Below are 18,317 nucleotides of genomic sequence, written 5' to 3'. Positions count from 1 at the left end.
TTTGTTATGATGTGCTTTTCTTTACTAAGGAGGTGTGAGAGTCTTGATTATTAATGAAGTTTGCCTTCCCTGCTGGCTTAAAGAATACCCAGACACCTTAAAAAACTTTTGCCCATTTTAGAGCAAACAAATCATGGAAAAAAGGTAGGGAAAATATAAGTAAACAACCAGCAGGTTTTCATTCATTTTCATATTGATGAATTAAATACCTTGAACATTTGTCACACTCATCCTATGCTTTTGCTTCCTGAACCTACTGCAAAAAACATTTTCAATTGCTTTTCAACATTGGACAGGTACAAATTGAATCTGGCTTCTAGATCCAGAACAAGTTTAATTTGGTAAGGATGATTCTTTCACAGCACCAAAGTCAGTATCAGTTCTTTCTCATTTCTAAACCTCCCTTCCTCTCCCTCTCAATAGTTCCCAGGTTTCAGTCCTTCTTGTGCTACTATCTAGTTACAAGGAACTTTGTAGTTATCTATACAAAAGGACTGAAGAAACACCTGATCATCTAATAAAGGGCTACAATCAAAATCAGTGTGATTCTTTAGACCATATAGGTCTGAAATTAAACTAAAAGATTAAACAAAATAATCATATTTAACTCCCTTTTGTTTATTTTTAAATGACATTTTGAAGGAGTGAACAGAAGAGAGCAGACCTGGAAATCAAAGATGAAAGAGGACCTAGTTCTTCAAAAATCACAAATAAGTGATTGGGAAGTCCCACCAAGGGGAAAAAAAATCAGATTGTGATTTTCCTTTTTACCACTAAATATTGCACTGAATTTGAGCCAAAAAATGTTATGCTTTCACAGACTTTGGGAACAACATAAGCAGAACAAAATCTTGGAGATCATCTGACTCTGGGCTTTCCTACCTCTAAGTCTTTGTTTATTCTATTTCATCAGCTTCTAGGGTGTTTTTCCTTTTCCAGGGAGAAAAGAGCCTTTGCAGAATGAGGAGGAATGCTGAGGCATGAGATTTTTTAAAGGGGGTAAAGCTGGATATAAAAGAAGAGGCTGAGAGAATACCTCCTTGTTTGGAGACAGCACGTGTATATTTTCTTTGTGACTGATTGGCTGAGACACTAATTAACTAGCTTTGTGCACAGTTCAGCTGGGACAGAAATGCAAACTAAAATATATAAGAGAAAAAGCACTAGGTATCAGGAAGTGGAAATGGTGGCCACATGGATGTGAGATCAGCCTTAGATGAAAATTGCTTATGCAATCCATACAATTCTCTGCAAAACGTTCTGAATCTCTGAGTCATCAAAAACAAATTAGGCACTACCCTCCCAACCTAAAGGGAGTTAAAAAAAATTCTTGGGAAAGAGTCCTTCCAGCTCCTATTAAAAGAGGCTGGTGAACGGTTGAATACTCTTCAGCATTTCAAAGTAAAGACTCTTCCCTCCTTTTGGATATTCTTTCCTTTCAAGACATATTTCTTTTCTCACACTCTTTGGGAACTCATCTCTCAGTGGTTAGGGTAAAGGCAGCTAGATAGCACAGTAAATAGAGCGGCTTGGACTCAGGAAGACAAGTTCAAATCTAACCTAACAGTTATTAGCTGTGTAATGTTGGACAAGTCAATGAACTGTTTGCCTCAGTTTCTTCATCTGTAAAATTTCCTTCCTCGAGAAGGAAATGGCAAACCATCTTTTCCAAGTCAGACATGAGTGAAATGACTGAACAACAGCAAAAAAAAAAAAAGTTTAGGATTTCCATATCTGTATGTCTAACCCTTGTCTCTCTCCTAAGTTCCTTCTAGTGTAACATAATCAACTTTCTAAAAGACATTTACTACTACTCAATAATTTCTCCCCTGATACTGTCAATTGCCCTCTTCCTTTTGATACTCTCTTTTTAAGTTTTCCTGATATTAATTCTCTCTCCTGGTTTTGTCTCACCATTTTTTCCAACACTACTGAATATTTATCTAGTCACATCCACTAACTACAAATGTGTTCTATGCTCTCTTCGTTTTTCCTTATACACTCTTTAAAAAAAATTCAATAGTATTTTATTTTCTCCAGTTACATGGAAAAATAGATTTCAACATTCATTTTTGTAAGATTTTGAGTACCAGATTCTTTTTTCTCCCTCCATCTCTAACTTCTCTCCTCCCCAAGACAGCAAGCAATCTGATATAGGTTTCATATAATCTTTTAATTAGTAATTGCATCAGTTTCCCTGGATTCATTTATCAACTCTATATTTAAGTCATGTATCTTCAAATGACTAATGAACATCTCAGACTGGATATACCATATTTATCTTAAACTCAACAAGTCCAATACTGAATTCTTTTCCAAAACCCTCCTTCCTTGCTTTTTTATGTCTATTGACGGTACCATCATACTTACCAGTCACTTAAGCTTCAAATCTAGATGCTGTACTTGACTCTTCACTTTGACCCACCATTTTCAATCTAATGCCATTTCCTGTAGCTTTTGCCTTTTTAAGATCTTCCCCACCTGTTTCCTTATCTTCTCATACCCTACTATTACCTTGGCTCAGATGCCAAGCACAAGCTATTTCAATGAACTGCTTGTTGTTCTCCCTGTCACAAATGTCTCCCTACTCCAATCTAACCTCTACTCTATTTCCAAAATATTCTCAAAGTACATGTATTACTGTTTTAATCTTTGACTTTCTACCATCATTTGATAAATTTCAATGGTTCCCATTCATTTTTAGAACCAAATATAAAATCTAATATTTGAATTCAAAGCTCTTCAAAACTCATTTCTAGTATTCACTCTAAATACTCTGTGACCTAATGGCATGATAGCTTTTCTGTTCCTCACACAAGATATTCCATCTAATGACTTTGGACATTTTCACTGGCTGTATCCCACATCTGGAATTTTCTCCCTTTTCATCTCTTCTTGTCTTCTTTGTTTTTTTTTGTTTTTTGTTTTTTTTGTTTTTTTCATGACCTAACTAAAATCTAAACTTCTAAAGGAAGTCTTTCCCAATTCCCTTAATTCTAGTTCCTTCCTTTTCTTGGTTATTTCCCACATATCCTATGCATAGTTTGTTTGTCCATAGATGTTTGTATTTTGTCTCCTCCATTAGCCTGTGAGCTCCTTGAGGATTGTATTGTATTTAGCTTTCCTTCCAATCCCCAGAGCTTAGGGCAGTGCCTGCATATGGGAAGCAGTTAATAAATGTTGGCTGAATATTATGCCAGGACTTGTACTAGACATAATTTTTTAAAAGTCATGTTGTACAAGGAACTTGGATTTAATTTTGAAAGAAAATGTGAAATATTTCATTAGAAAAGCAAGTGATCTGAACAATATATTAAGAAAGCATAATTTAAGAATTATTGAATTCATACCACAAAAGAGCTTAAGACATCGTTTTCCAAGAAATTATCAAACTCTCCTGATATCTAAGATCCAGAGGGTAAAATAGAAATCAAAAGAATATACTAATCAGCTCCTGAAAGGATCCTCAAATGAAAACTGCAAAGGATATTATAGCCAAATTCCAGAAATCCCAGGTCAAGGAGAAAATACTTCCAGTAAACAAAAATATTCAGATATTGTAGAAGCACCATAAAGATCACACAAGTTTTAATAGTTTCCTTGTTTAAAAAAGCAAAGCATTTGGGATATCATTCCAGAAAACACAATAGATATGATTAAACCAAGAATTACCTACTCAGAAAAACTGAGTGCAGTCCTTTGGTGGAGCTGAGAGGTACAATATTTAATAAAATAGAGGATTTTCAAGCATTCCAGAGGCAAAAAATCCCAAAGATGAATACAAAATCTGACATTCAAATTCAAAATAAAAGTAAAAAGGTAAACATGAAAGAGTAATCATAAGGGACTCAATAAAATTAAACTTTAACATTTGTAACAGGAAGAAAAAGGAGTGTAATAGGCAATGGGAACGGGTGTGACTCAATTCTGTTGGGATAATTTTTTTAAAAAAATAAGACTTGAGAAAGATTCATTGTAAATTGGGAGAGGCAGAAAGGAGAAAATTTTTCTCACATAAAAGTGGTGTTCCAGGAAGAACTTTTATAACATATGGGGAACTAGGGATGGGGTAGGAGATAATGCTTGAGCCTCACTCTCAGTTAAATTGGTTCAAAGAAGGAAAACTATATGTGTATGTGGGTGTGTGTGTATGTATATACATACCTGTGAGTGAGTGTGGGATCTAGTAATGTCAGGCCTAAATCTGCATCCCAAAGAGATCAAAGGAAAAGGAGCTATATGAAAAAATATTCATAGTATCTTTTCTTGGGGTTAGCAAAGAATTGGAAATCATCAATTGGGGAATGGTTGAGCAAACTGTGGAATATGATAGTGATGAAATACTATTAGGCTACCAAAAATGATGAAGAAGGTGGTTTTTGAAAAAATATGATAAGATGTATATGAAGTGATATAAAATAAAGTGAGAATAATTGTAAGGTCATTGTGGACAATGTTGTAATGATGACCGAGTATGCAAATTTGACTATTCTGATCAACACAATGCTCCAAGACAATCCAAACAACTTTTAATGAAAATATGCTATTGACCACCACAGAGAAAAGTGATGAACTCTGAGCATGAATTGAGCATAGTTTTTTTCTTTATTTTTTTAATTAAAAAATATATAGTTAATATAGACATTATTTTGCATGATTTCACATGTATAATTAATGTCATATTGCTTGCCTTCTCAGTAAGTGGGACAGAATGTACAAGGAAGGGGGACAATTTGAAGCTCAAAATTTTAAAAGATCTTTTAAAAAATCTTTATATTTTAAAAACTTTCCTACGAAAAGCCAATTTAAACAATAAAATTTATCAAACATGTTTTTAATATGGTGTTAGGATACATTTTTTTTTCTATTCATAAGTATATGTTCTTTGTTGTTTATTCTTCTTTCTAGAAAAGGACCATGATATTAGGGAGGTAATGCATGTAAATTGGATTTAAGTGCGGGAGGGCTAAGCACAGCCACTTACCCCACTTTCCCCTCAAGAGCCATCTGGGTCCAGTGGTAAGATATAGATTAAAAGTGATGAGAAAGTAGCAATTCCTGAGAAATGCTAACACTGACTACTGAATTTTTGGAGTACCGCAAACAATGCCATCAATAGCAGAACTTTAATACTGATTCTATTGGTCGGTAAGCTGTAGAGCTCAATGATGGGAACTACTCTTCCCCTACCTTTCCTCAACAGTACCTCTAAAATATAATATTATAATATCAACATAATTTTTGTTTCTCTTTTCTACAAAATTATTTCCTTGATTCTGTCTCTTTGCTAGATTCCTCTAGAATTAGTCCACTGTCAAACAACATGATTTCTTCTTGCTTCTTCCTCTTTGCTAAACTCCTTTAGAACTTTAACCTACTGTCCAGTAGCATAATAAATCTTTATCCCTTAACTTGGAGACTGACAATTATCAAAGGGGACCCTAATCTTGATGGAGTGGCTTTCTCTGAAGCATTTTTGTTACCCATATGGGGTTCCCATTGCCCACAAATTTTATGCCCTCCTTGATAAGTTAAGCTCTTTTCAACCAATCCTAAAGCTGGGAGGATATTCCCAAGCTCTAGGAAAGCTTGCCTGGGTCATGTGAGCTGCATGCTCTGCAAATTTTCCTTGCTGACTGACTTAGAATCTCGTTCCATTTCTTGGCAAAGTTCTTTCTTGACTAAGTAACCTTTGCCATCTTTTTTCATCCTCTCTAGGCTATAGATCTAGGAATTCTAAGGCTTGTGGCAAAGATGGAACAGTTCTCTATCTTTAAATCTACTTGAGGAGAATTGAACACTGATCTCTTAAATGTCGCTTTCTTTTCTGCTCCTCTAAGGACAAGGAATCCCCCATTTGCTCCTTCATGCAGTCCTTCTCAGGAAGCCTCAGAATTCCTTCCAGGATCACCTCCTTATTAAGATTTGAACCTTATGTCTGGCAATATTTCTTCAACTCAGTACCCTTTCTTTGGACCCTCACCTTTTAAGCCTATTTCTGATACCTCCCAGACCCCGATCCTCAGCTCTTCCATACAAGGAGCGGTATCCCTTTATCAATTCCTAAGGATCCTGATTTAGCCATCCCTTCTAAACTCTGCCCATTGAGAAAAGTAACAGACTGTTGTGATGGAATATCCAGGATGCATGTACCTTTTTCAGTGTCAGATTTATCAGAAGAGGAAATACCCCCCCAGGGGCTATTGCTGTCCCAATCAGGGACTGAGTGGGACTATCAGTAGGGAAGCAGAGACAGAGAGAATGGTTCATTTTCTAGTCTGCATCACTGAAGGTATGAAGAAAGCAATTAAGCAAGTTAATTATGAAAAAGTAAAAGAAATTACCCAAAGAGCTGAGAAAATTCTGCTCTATTTCAGAGATGCTTTTAGAGGCTCTAGAGAAATCCAGTAGCCTGGATCTCCCCTTTTCCAGAGGGGACCACTGCCATCAGCATGCATTTTATTAGTTAGATTGCCTCAAACATTCGAAGGAAACTGCAGAAGTTAGCCCTGGGTTCTCAAACTCCCCAGACACAGCTGTTAGAAACAGCTTTTGGAGTTTTAAATAATGGGGTGCATACTGTGGCAGAGGAGGGAGATTGCAGAGCCAGGGGGATCACAGAACAGTCTCAAATTGTAGCTGCTGCCATATCCAGGAACCAAGTGGGCTCGAGCTTCAGATGCCATGATTGGGGTTATTAGTCTCTTCAAGTATCCTCAGAACTCTCAGGCAACCAGGAGGGACACAGGAAGAGAGACTGCTAGTAGTGGGATCAAGCTGCCTCTACCCCATTCCCTTTCCTCTGGTCTTTTCAGGACCAGAAGCTAGGCTCCCCCTTACTCCATCACAATGGCCAAACCACTTGGATGTGGCAGGTCAGTCTACTGACTTTCTCTTTGACTTGTTTTCTGTCCTGCCCTGGTATTCTACCTCCACCTGCTCCTCCCATGTTGAAGTGATGGGGATTAAAGAGAATTGTTTCCAGACCTTCTCTCTGCCTTGTCAATTTGGTGATCTGATATTCAAAGACTCTTCTTATCATTTCCTTTCCTTCCAATCTTGCTGAGGTGTAACTTAATGGTGAAATTGGGAGCCCAACTTTCTCTTCTCAGACCCCCAGGTGCATGTGGACAGGTATTGGCTAAAAATTTAAGAAACCTGGAGCAGCTTAATAGCAGCCTCATTATCTGCACCCCAACCCAAGAGACTTTTCTGGCAGCTGCCATAAAAACCCTCAACTTTCTAGACTTCTAAGGCTATAAAGTTTCTTTTTTCTAAGGCTCACTTTGCCAGTCACTTTTGATGCTCCCTCCTGGGACTTTTGCTCAGTGGCCTGAAATCGTTGCCTTCACCAGAGCTTTAGAGCTGGGAAAAAGAATGAAAATGAACATCTACACTGACTCCAAATATGCTCATGGCACTATATAGAAAGGAAGGGATTTTTGACAGCTAAACCTTCCCCCAGTAAGTATTCCTAAGGATTTCACAATTATTGCAAGCTGTTTATGCACCTAGGGAGGTTTCTGTTATGTTTTATAAAGGACACCAGGGGGATTCACTTCAGACCAAGGGAAACAGGCTTGCAGATTCAGAGGCCCAAGCTTTTGCCAAGATGACCCTGATGGCACCTTTGATTCCCCGACTCTTACAATCCCTCATTTAGATCCCACTTTCTCTTTCTGGGTGCTTTCAAATACCCTCAGGCCAATTGTTAATCCCAGAGACCATTCAATGGAGATTTCTTTTCGGTTTATATTAATCTACTCACTTGAGGGAAAAAAAATGCTCTCGAATCCCTTGGGAAACTTATTTGCACTGGTCAATTACATAGTCTGCCTCCTATGCTTTTTTTGTTGCCATTATCTCACTTTCTCCAAGATAATTGTTTTCTCCCCTACTCTAGTAAGTTTTGTACAGTCCAGACTCCAGGCCATGAACTTCCCAACCTGAATTCCACCTGCTACCTAATCCTAAAACTCAACACCCCCTGGATGCTGCTGCTATCATCAAGTCTTCCCTCCTCAAACTGGACTCAGACTGGGCCATCTCTACACCCTTTATCAGCCTGAAACAGCTCCCTTTGCCCCAAAAGAATTTGGATTTCAATTACTTGAAGGGGAAAAGACAAGGTGTGAGAAAATAGCATTTCCTTAGAAACCCTAAAACTAATTAGCCTTGGGGAGAGTGCCACTGGACTATAGCAGTAACTCAATACTAATTCTGTTGGTTAGTAACATGTAGAGTTCAATGAGAGGAACTACCCTACCCTGTAAAGGGCTAGAACTGAGCAATGCACTTGGATGATGAAGCACGTGAGACTAATTGCCAATTGGACGGTTCCCTATTAACTTGTTTAAGGTTGACCCTCCCCAGCTGTTCTGTGCTGACTTGATTGGTGAGACAAAGAGAGGGAAGTGACTTGCATGAGAGGAGTAAGAGAAACTTGGGTGGTGGAACTCACGCTCACTTGCACTCGTGACCTGGCGTTGGAGGCCACGGTAAAGATCTAGAATAAAGACGTTTAGTGATCCTGACTCCTGCTGATTTCTGGAAAGATAGAGTTCCAGCACTACCCCTACCATTACTCAATTATACCTCTAAACCATAATATTAGTATATCAATCGAAATTTTTTTTTCTGTTTCCTACAAAATTATCTCCTTGATTCTGCCTCTTTCTTAGATTCTCCTGGAATTAGCCTGCTGTCAAGCAGCATAATTTCTTCCTGCTTCTGCCTTTTGGCTGAACTCCTTTGGAACTTTAGCACCTTGTCAAACAGCATAATATATAAATCTTTTTCCCTTAACTTGGAGATTGAGTGTGAACTCTTTTGCGGAAACCACAAGACATTGACTAAGGGGGAACCCTAATCTTGCTGTACTTTTCTCCTCAATATTTTGTTTGTAGCCTAAAGATTTCTCAGAAATTTCTACTTTCTCAAACTTCATCAAAAGGACTGGAGATGGCTCTGGATGAAATGGGAGACTTTAGATTTTTTAAGCTAAGGTTTTCAACAAGTCTCAGATTGACTCAGACAGCATCCATTCAGTGATTAAGGATAGGTAGCAACTGAAACAAAGAATCTCCTCTTACACCTAGTTAAAAAAAATCTAAATGAATGAATCTGGGAGGAGAAGACCCTCAGAGTTTCTGACTAAAGCTGAAATGATTGCTATTTACATTCCATATGACTCAATCAGGATCCAAACAATGATCAATTGGGGCTTGGCCTAAGATCTATTAGTGGCCAATTAGAAACAGAGTGATTTTTGGTTTAAGAAAGAAATTTAGCAAGTAAACCTTTCAGAAAAAGTTCTTTCTTAACATACATTTTACATATATATGTATATAGATAAATAGATAGATAGATTATCTATCTATACATATATAATTAAATTCATTCTTATCCATCTAATAAATTAACATAATAGCTAGAAAATATCAATATACTTTTGAGAATAAGAAGATCTAAACAGATGACAACCAGAAGATGATTTTGTTGTACTGGGGTATTCTCACTTAAATGAATATTCAGAAATTTTCTAAGTATTTGTAATAAATTGGTTTATTAACATATATAATTTCTTAGAATTATCTTAAACAGAATGAAGAATGTGGTTTTCTACTGTATGTATCACCTTACCATCAATTGATTTAAATAATGATACATCACCCATGAATGAAAATACAATTCATGTGATTTTTCTAAATGAGCACCAGTACAGTTTCATTATTTATGCATATGATGCCATTCAGGACATATAATGTGCCAGGAAGTAAAGATACTTAATAGCTATTTAAAGAATAAAGCTTTGAGAAACATTTGGCAAGTTAATTTTTAAAGGACCATTGACCATGACATCCACTTTGCATTCACAATTTTTGCACCTGCAATTATTTGCATGCAAAAAATTGCAGCCACAGTTGTCTAATTGTAGGCACAACCATCCAAATTTGCCCTCAAAAAGAGATTAACACAAAAGGGATACCATCTGTGATAGTTCAACAAACCCCTCAGACCTCTATGGCTTCAGAACCTGAGAGGCTGGTGGGCATCTTTCCCTCTTGGCTCAGGGTTTAGACTTCACTACTGCTTGATCTCATTCAAGCATTCCAGGCCAGTCTGATTATTTGGAAAACAAAGGTCCAATCCTTTCATCCAGCCAATCTGCCTTCTCACTCAGATATTAAAAAATATGGGAGGGGTCCTAAGTCTCAAAAACTTCCTTCCAAAGAATAATAAGAGCAAATGATTTTGTCTTCTCCTATAGGGTAAACAGGACCAATTTCTAATTCATTTCAATATTTCAAAATAGCAATTAACTATATATATTTGTGCATATGTATATCTATATGTATATATGCCTATATCTGGTATTGTATGTGTATACATATCTCTATATATATGTATATGTATATAGTATGTGTATACATATGTATATATATAGTATGTGTATACATATGTATATATATATATAATACAGATACATGTGTAATCTGTATATACACATATATAAAATTAAAAAATACACACTATAAAAATGAAACATCAATACAAATCTCTTCTAAATGGTGTCATAAAATTGTTTCACTTTTTAAAAAAAGTCCTAGTCCTTTTTTGAAATGTACATATATATGTGTAGGTACACATATATACATATACATATATATGTAATATCAGCTGTCTCTTTTTATCAAATGTCTCTTTTTATGTTCCTATTAAAATATTTGAGTCAGTCAAGATGTATAATCATTTCCCCTGGCAGATGATGTCTTATAAAAAGTCATAATCCCCAGCTTGTAATACAATCACTACTACGACAAATAATTATAGAACCATAGATGGACAGTTATGATTTCAGATGGGGAATATGTTATAGCAGATGAAAAATATAAAACCCAGATTATCCCTTGACAAAGATGCTGTTTTCATACAAATGTCAGTAATAATAAATGTGGGGAGAACATAGTTCATTTTATTGAAAACAAAATTGAATCCAGACAGCATTTTTTAAAGGTTCTGATGATAGTTGAGATTTTTTAAAGGCATATAACACAATCATAGCTAATATTATTGTAACTGAAATAAAATTAAAGGACTACCTTAAGAATGGAACAATAAGATGAGTTATAGGGCCAGCCACTAAAACATGTAAATACTATGCAAGGAAAAGAGGTCATTAGGAAGCTGCCCTTTTTGTCAGATTGGAAATTCTTTCATAATTTTTTAATGAGCCTGACAGTCAACAAGCATTTATTAAGAGCTAAGCATGTGTTAGGCATTATGCTAACCTGTTAGGATGCAAGGAATGTCAAAAACATGATCCTTACTATCACACAGCTCTCATTCTGACTCTTTTGTTTTGTGAATAAAAGCCTTGGAAGAGATTTTCTGTCTAACACAAGTAGTAGTTTGTTGTATTATTTAACAGGAATTATTTTCATTCATTACTCTCTATTTTTCATTTTCACAAACCTAACAAGGAGTTGAAATCCTATACTTCTGTAATAAACAGTGGAATAGGAAACAAATGAAGGAAGCGATTTGTCCTTTAGAATAAGTAAATTATATGGGAAGAAGGAGGTATGGGAGAGAGTATTCATGACCATGAAGAAGTAAGTAAAGTTCTGAAATGGCCCATTAGGGCAGGAAGAGCGGAATCTACAGGTAAAACACAGAATTATAGAGAGTCACCTGTAAGTTTTTCAAAGAACATTTTTTAAAAGTCAATATATCTTTTTCAGGTATAATGAAAAATGTGAAGTTTACAATTATTTTATTTTGCAAAAACATTCTGAAGTGAAGTAGATCTGATAACAAAAGAGAAAGATGACAATACTTACATCCAGAGCTACCATTGGTTGAAACCAGTGTAAAATTAGAAGGCCATGGATTGCGAACAATATCTTGCCAATGAATGGTGTCTGCATAACAGAGGAATTTGTTCTGGTCAACATATACGCCTCCATTTAAGATTTCTATGGAAATGAAAAACAAAGATTTGATATTAATTTGTTAAATTTTGGAAAGAAAAAGATTGGGGAAATGGGTTTACTAGCTGTTTCTAAAAAGAATAGAAGGGAAATACATTACAACTTTATATAACATAGCTCATATGTTTGAATTCAGATCTACTAAGGGTGAAATGGCTCAGAAAATAATAGTTTATCTGGCAAAAGTTGACTTTAGTTGGCTTTTTTAAGCAATTTTGAGGATGCTGCTTATAAAAACTTTATATTCACCAATGACCATTACATCAAAGATCAAGAAATCACTCCTTATTCTTTTCTATTTCTGTAAATAATATATATCCCAATTCACATAATATAAAAACAAAAATATTGGATAAAAAAGGTCAAAAGTATTGCATATACTATGTGTGTAACCTTGGAAAGTTACAGCCTCGAGTTCTTTGTAAAATAAAAGCAAATAATGATTATACTATCAACTTCATAGAAATGGCCTAGGAAAGGTGCTTTCTAATGATCTAAATAAACAAAGACTATTGGTAGTGTGGACTTACAATTTAAAAATTGCATTTTAGTTTCAATTTAATTTGATTGTAATCAATTTCTAATATGTTACTTCCTATAATATTGGTTATGTTTAAAGAATAGAAAAATGACTTTTTTAAAAAATTAAAGTCAACTAAAGATAATACTGGAAGATATGTAGAGAACACTTTCCAAACCCACATATGAATCCATTTGATATAAATGGAAAGGTATCCCAAATTAAACTACCTCAAAATCAGGGACTGAATTGATGAAGCTTTTTTTTTTCTTATAACTTGTGTGTCACTGGGTAAGTTTTTCTTTTCCTTTTATGGCAACTTCAAGTCTAAAATATTTGTTAGAAACAAATCTCTCCAATAAACCTTATTCCCTAAAGGTAACATTTTCAGAATGTAAATATTTCTGAATAGATCATATGATCAACACTAATAATTTAGAATGGATGAGTTTATTAAATAGCTTTTTTCTCTGACCTGAAGGATTTGGGATAGTACTGGGCAATGTCAGGAACTGTGAAAACAGAACTGGCTTTTACCAGAATATGTCAGATCCCTCAAATATCCATCTCCCTGGAACATTATAATCCTTAAACACATAGCAAGAGATAATATTAGCATCAAATTAGTAAATGATGATGATGATGATGATAATAATAATAATAACAATAACAATAGTAATAATGTAAGAAGTCACCAGAGGCAGAGCAACTACATCCCCAAGAAAACTTACCACCTACCCCAAATATTGCATTTCCCTAAATGGTCTTTTCCCTGAAGAAACATTTTGGTATCTTGAGCACAAAAATGTTGCTTATTTCTCTCTCTTTTTTTTTTTTTCAAAGGCTAACCTTGGCTGAACTAATTTTATCCTTCATGGCCAATGGCAAACTTTCTTCCAAAGAGTTCTCAGTCATATAGTTACCCTGTCACCCAGAAGCACATTTGAGGATGTTAGGGGAATATTCCCTGAACATATAGGTTAAAAAGATGCAAATTATTGCAATAATAATATAGTAATAGTAATAATATAATTATATATAATAGTATAATGATAACATAATAAGATAATAGCATAGATTTTAAAATGCAAAATATTTCATATATAACCCCTTTTGATCCCCAAAAACTGCATGCTATTTCCAATCTGCATAAATGGAACCTACAAATGGTAGAGATAATGATAATGTCAAAGTTGACATCAATATGTGAGACAGAATTCAAATTCAGATCTTCATATCTGCAGGCGGCACAGCACAGTAAAGAGCACATTGCAGTTTGGTGCCAGATCACCTGAGTTTGAAACCTGACTTTTTCCTCTATATTATCTTTAGCTTCAATACCTTCAATATTAGTAAAATTAGACTATTGGATTGCTGGCATGGGAGATTTCTTTCTTCTCAAAATTTATCATCTTTGTCATAAATCTTTATAAGGACTGGATGTTTTTTCTCATATGCTAAGTGGAGAGGATGTAGGACTTAAAATTCTATTTTGACTTAGAGCTTAGAACCTTATACATTAATTTACTTATATCAATACTCCAGACTCAGTTCTGAGATAAGAACTGCAAAGCATTATTCAAGCTATCTTATGATTCTCTCTTGCCCTTATTATGATGAAAAATGCAAATATTATCTACTTGAAATAAAATGAAAGGTGGCTTTTTTCTTTTTCAGTATACCTAACAAAGTGATTTCCCCCCCTCAATTATATAAAGGAAAACTTTTGTGATTGTAGTGTCTAAAATTTATAGATGTTACATAATTAAAATCAATAACATAAGGTAAATACATGAATAATTTAAAGATAAGTAAAAAATGAAAGAAGATACTCCAGAAAGAAATCACTGTTTGTGGTATTGTACCCAACTGTCTTTCTAAAAATACTTAAAATCAGATTATACGTGTAAGAAATAATCTTACAAAAGCTCTTTTGCTCCAGCCTTATGAATCAGCCTAGAAATGATACATAGTTCCTAGAAATAGGTGATTCAAAAGCTCAACTTTTACATTAAAAGGCTTAAAAATTATATAATAGCAAATAGAGTATAATCTCACTTGACAAAAATTTAAATGAAGAACATAATAGTGATCACTCTCTGTGATATTTTTATGATGCCCAGGATACCAAACTCAGCATCTGTTAGCAATTCTGATCTAGGAGATTTATAATCTTTTGCATATACCTACAGGCAATTCATGACTATTTTGTTTGTTTCTTTTCTTTTTCTCCCCTTTGTCACTTTTCTACAGACTAGACTTCGGTCATCTATGTCAGGATTGTATTACTCTATGTCTGTTAAAAATAATATGAAAACTTATAATCTCTTTAATATTATAGTGAAGTTGCTAAATTTTCATTTTATTCTTTCAATCAACTTATATTTTTAAGTATCCATCAAAGGAATATTTTTTTTATTGAATTGTTCATTCATTTATTTTTGACAATGGTCAATAAAATGCTTTCCAAACATGGAAAGTCAAATTTTTCTTTTTTTAAACTATTGAAGACGAATTTTGACAGGGAATAGAGATATTTGTCTGTACCGTTCAGAGTATGAACAGTTATTCTCTAACTTTTTTGTCCACTTAATTGTTGCTGAAGAAAAGGCTTTTTTTGAGGCTTCTAACCTGAAACTGTGAGTATATACAAAAGCAGTTAAAATAGAGAAATTTTGTTTCTTTCTTTCTTATTGGCTATGAGATATAAGGATAATTCTGCACTTTGGAAGGTCAGTGGAGTATCTCCTTATCCACATCATATCTACCAAGGTAAACCTGTTTTTGGAATGGGGCTATTTCCTGTTTTATCTTTTTCCTTTTTCACTAAGGTCTTCTGATAACTTGAAAGGTCTTGTGACTAGATGCAACTGCAACTTGTGCTAAGTCCAGTGAGAAACATAAAATTGTCCTTATACTTAGTGGCCAGAAGGGAAGAAAAAGGGGATAAGTTTTTTTCCACCTGGCCTTCTTCTATGCACTCTTTAGTATCAACTCAATAATCAACCAAATGATATTTTCTTTCCTAAGCTCATTCAATGCAGTGAGAAAATATTCTCAAATATGTTCTGAAGTAGAGAATCAGATACTGCCATTCCTTGCTAAAACAAACTTAAAGAAGCAGACTCACTAACATCCATATGGGTCCATTGGACACTCTCCAAGAATAAAATTTCAATAATCAATGCCCTATTTCATGTGACACCAGAGCTGGTTTTTCCATGTTCAATTTATGTAACTTAAAGGTTTCCTGATTCTAGGAGAAGATAAAAGATGGAAATAGGCTTCTACACTTGCCTTCATAGCTGGAAATAGCTTCATCTTCAAAACTGCCAGAATGGGAAAATCTTGCTTTTTAAAAAAAAATTACTGCTTATTTCCATTTAGTCCATAAAGAGTGAAGATTTGTGTTTACCCAAATTTTGGGTTCCTTGGACTGCACAGGTCATGTCAAACTAGTAAATATGAAGCTATTCCACCTCACCCCCCCTTCTAGGGGCTGTCAACCTATTTACAATTCTATGAACTATAAAATACACAATAAACACACATATATGACAATGAAAAGCCCCTTTTCCTCTCCCTGAGAATATTTCCATTTGAGTCTACAAAATTTAGGGCTCAGAGCAGTCTTGAAATCTAAGAACCCACTTACATTGTGAAATAAGTGAAGTTACATGTTTAATCAATAGCCAAAGTTTTAGTAAACAGGGCTGATTGTATTCATTCAATAACATTTCATTTCTACCACAGAAATCACTGCATGTAAAAGTCAAAATACCTAGTTCTCTATACTTCTTGATTGTATAGAAGTTAAATTGCCTTGTGGAACCTTAAAAATTTGTCTTTAGGAAGATTTCTACAAAGTTGGATTATATAATAGAATGGCACAATCTGTATTACTCTTTAAAAGCTTTACAAAGAAGACATTGTATTATAGTATTTTTTCATCACAGAATGATTTTTTTTACTATATTTTAACTTTTAATAGCTCTCAAAAGATTTCCTATCTTCTATTGCTTATAAGCAAAACAGAAGGTCAAAATTTCCCTTTGTATTTTCTGTGTAAACAAATCTATAAGTCAGACCAGATTCCAAATTTGCTGAAGATAGTAAAACTTAATCCCTACACATCTAGGAACACAGTTTTGCAGAAAACAAATATCACCATCCTGAGTCAAGGCAATTCCAATAAACAGAATGGGAAATGCCATCTAAATCCAGAGAGAGACTATGGAGCCTGAATGTGCATCAAAGCATAGTATTTTTCCCCTTTTGGCCTGATTTTTCTCACAGAATATGAAAAATAGAGAAATATGGTTAAAAGGATTGCACATGCACATATTTAATCTATATAAGATTGCTTGTTGCCTTGGGTGGGGATGGAGGATATAAAGGAAGGAGGGAAAAATTTGGAACACAAAGTCTTACAAAAATGAAAGTTGAAAACTATTTTTACATGTAATTGGAAAAATAAAATAATGTGAATAAACCTGTTTAAAAACCCTAAAAAAAAATTAAAAAGATTACCATCCATGTGGTTTCCCTATACATCGTGGCTGGCATTTCAGAGGCTTGTATTATGTTTTTACAAAAATGCAGAAAAAATGTTTAAAAGAATTCAGTTTGATACTATATACATTTCAGCCAAATCTATAAAGTCTTGCTAGTTATAGAAATCCAATTCAATCTAATGCAGACCAACATGATTGTATTAAGCTTCTACTATGTGCATGGCTCAGGACTGACAAAGAGTTTAAGTTGGAGTTGGAGAGGAAGAAAAGGGGTACAACATATCACAAATTTGATAATTTCAGGACACAGAGAATACTAACAACTAAGGGGATAAGTAATAGTTTCAGAGCTCATTTGATGGGCATTGAAGATAAACAAAGATAAAAAGTTAAAATAAAAAGACTATATCCAGTCAAGGGTGGGGGAGAAGGTAGGTGGTTGGTAAAAATAACAGGAAGAAGACAGAATAACCATTTAGTGGGGGATAATCTGATGGCAATAGTGTATTAAGGTAATAATAGGCAGGAATCAGATAATAAAAGGTATCAAATGGAGTTTATATGTTATCCTAGAATCAATAGGCAGCCATGGAAAATTATTGAGCTTTTGATTTTGACATTTGTGGAAAGAATGGATTGGAGAAAATCTGAAAATGCCTCCCTAATTATTACCTCAAAAGTGACAGAGAAAATATCTTGAATGATATCAATAGCTAAAGAAAACAAAAACAAAGTCCCCCCAAAACAAAGTAAAACAAACAAAAAACTCAAACAACTCTAGTAAAATGTTTGACAGTACAATTAAATTGGACAAACCTTTATTAAATACTCATAGTATGCCAAATATCACATAATTTTAATAAAATTTTTTTGATGTTTATTTCTAGTAACATTTATTATAAAGGAAATAGATAACACATTTATTTTTAACATGTTTTCCAGAGGACAAAAGCCAGTAATTATAATTTTTCATATAAACTTTGTTGTCAAAAATTAGCTAACCTATGTTATATGCTATTTAATTCTGAGTTCTTTTATTTTTAATTTTTTATTGTATTTCTACCTGCAAATATTTCTTTAAAGCTCAATTTAGAAAGTTGCAAAGTGTCATTTGAAAGAAGGCCCAGAGCTTCTGGGCCATGACTTTTCCACTCTCTCTAAGTTAGGTATTTAACACATTTTTTCCCTCTTTTGAATTTCCTTTCTTTTCAGTTTACGTGAAGAGGAAATCACCATGTAATTTGAAATTAGTTCTTCAGCATTCTTCATTTCTTTTTGAACACACTGATT

General features: G+C 34.3%; 1 protein-coding gene across 6 annotated transcripts in view; it reads right to left on the bottom strand.

Annotated features, from left to right (window-relative positions):
- The window catches only part of ERBB4 (erb-b2 receptor tyrosine kinase 4), a 1,327,834-nt gene that overhangs the window by 426,250 nt on the left and 883,267 nt on the right, over positions 1-18,317 (bottom strand). For all 6 annotated transcript variants that reach the window (XM_074298794.1, XM_074298799.1, XM_074298793.1 and 3 more), the window contains exon 4: positions 11,844-11,978. In XM_074298794.1, the coding sequence (XP_074154895.1) occupies positions 11,844-11,978 (135 nt within the window). The remainder of the gene's footprint in view (positions 1-11,843; positions 11,979-18,317) is intronic.

Source organism: Sminthopsis crassicaudata, chromosome 3 (assembly GCF_048593235.1).
Source record: "Sminthopsis crassicaudata isolate SCR6 chromosome 3, ASM4859323v1, whole genome shotgun sequence".
In the NCBI taxonomy this organism is placed as follows: Eukaryota; Metazoa; Chordata; class Mammalia; order Dasyuromorphia; family Dasyuridae; genus Sminthopsis; species Sminthopsis crassicaudata.
This window is presented reverse-complemented; position numbering and strand designations above follow the sequence as displayed.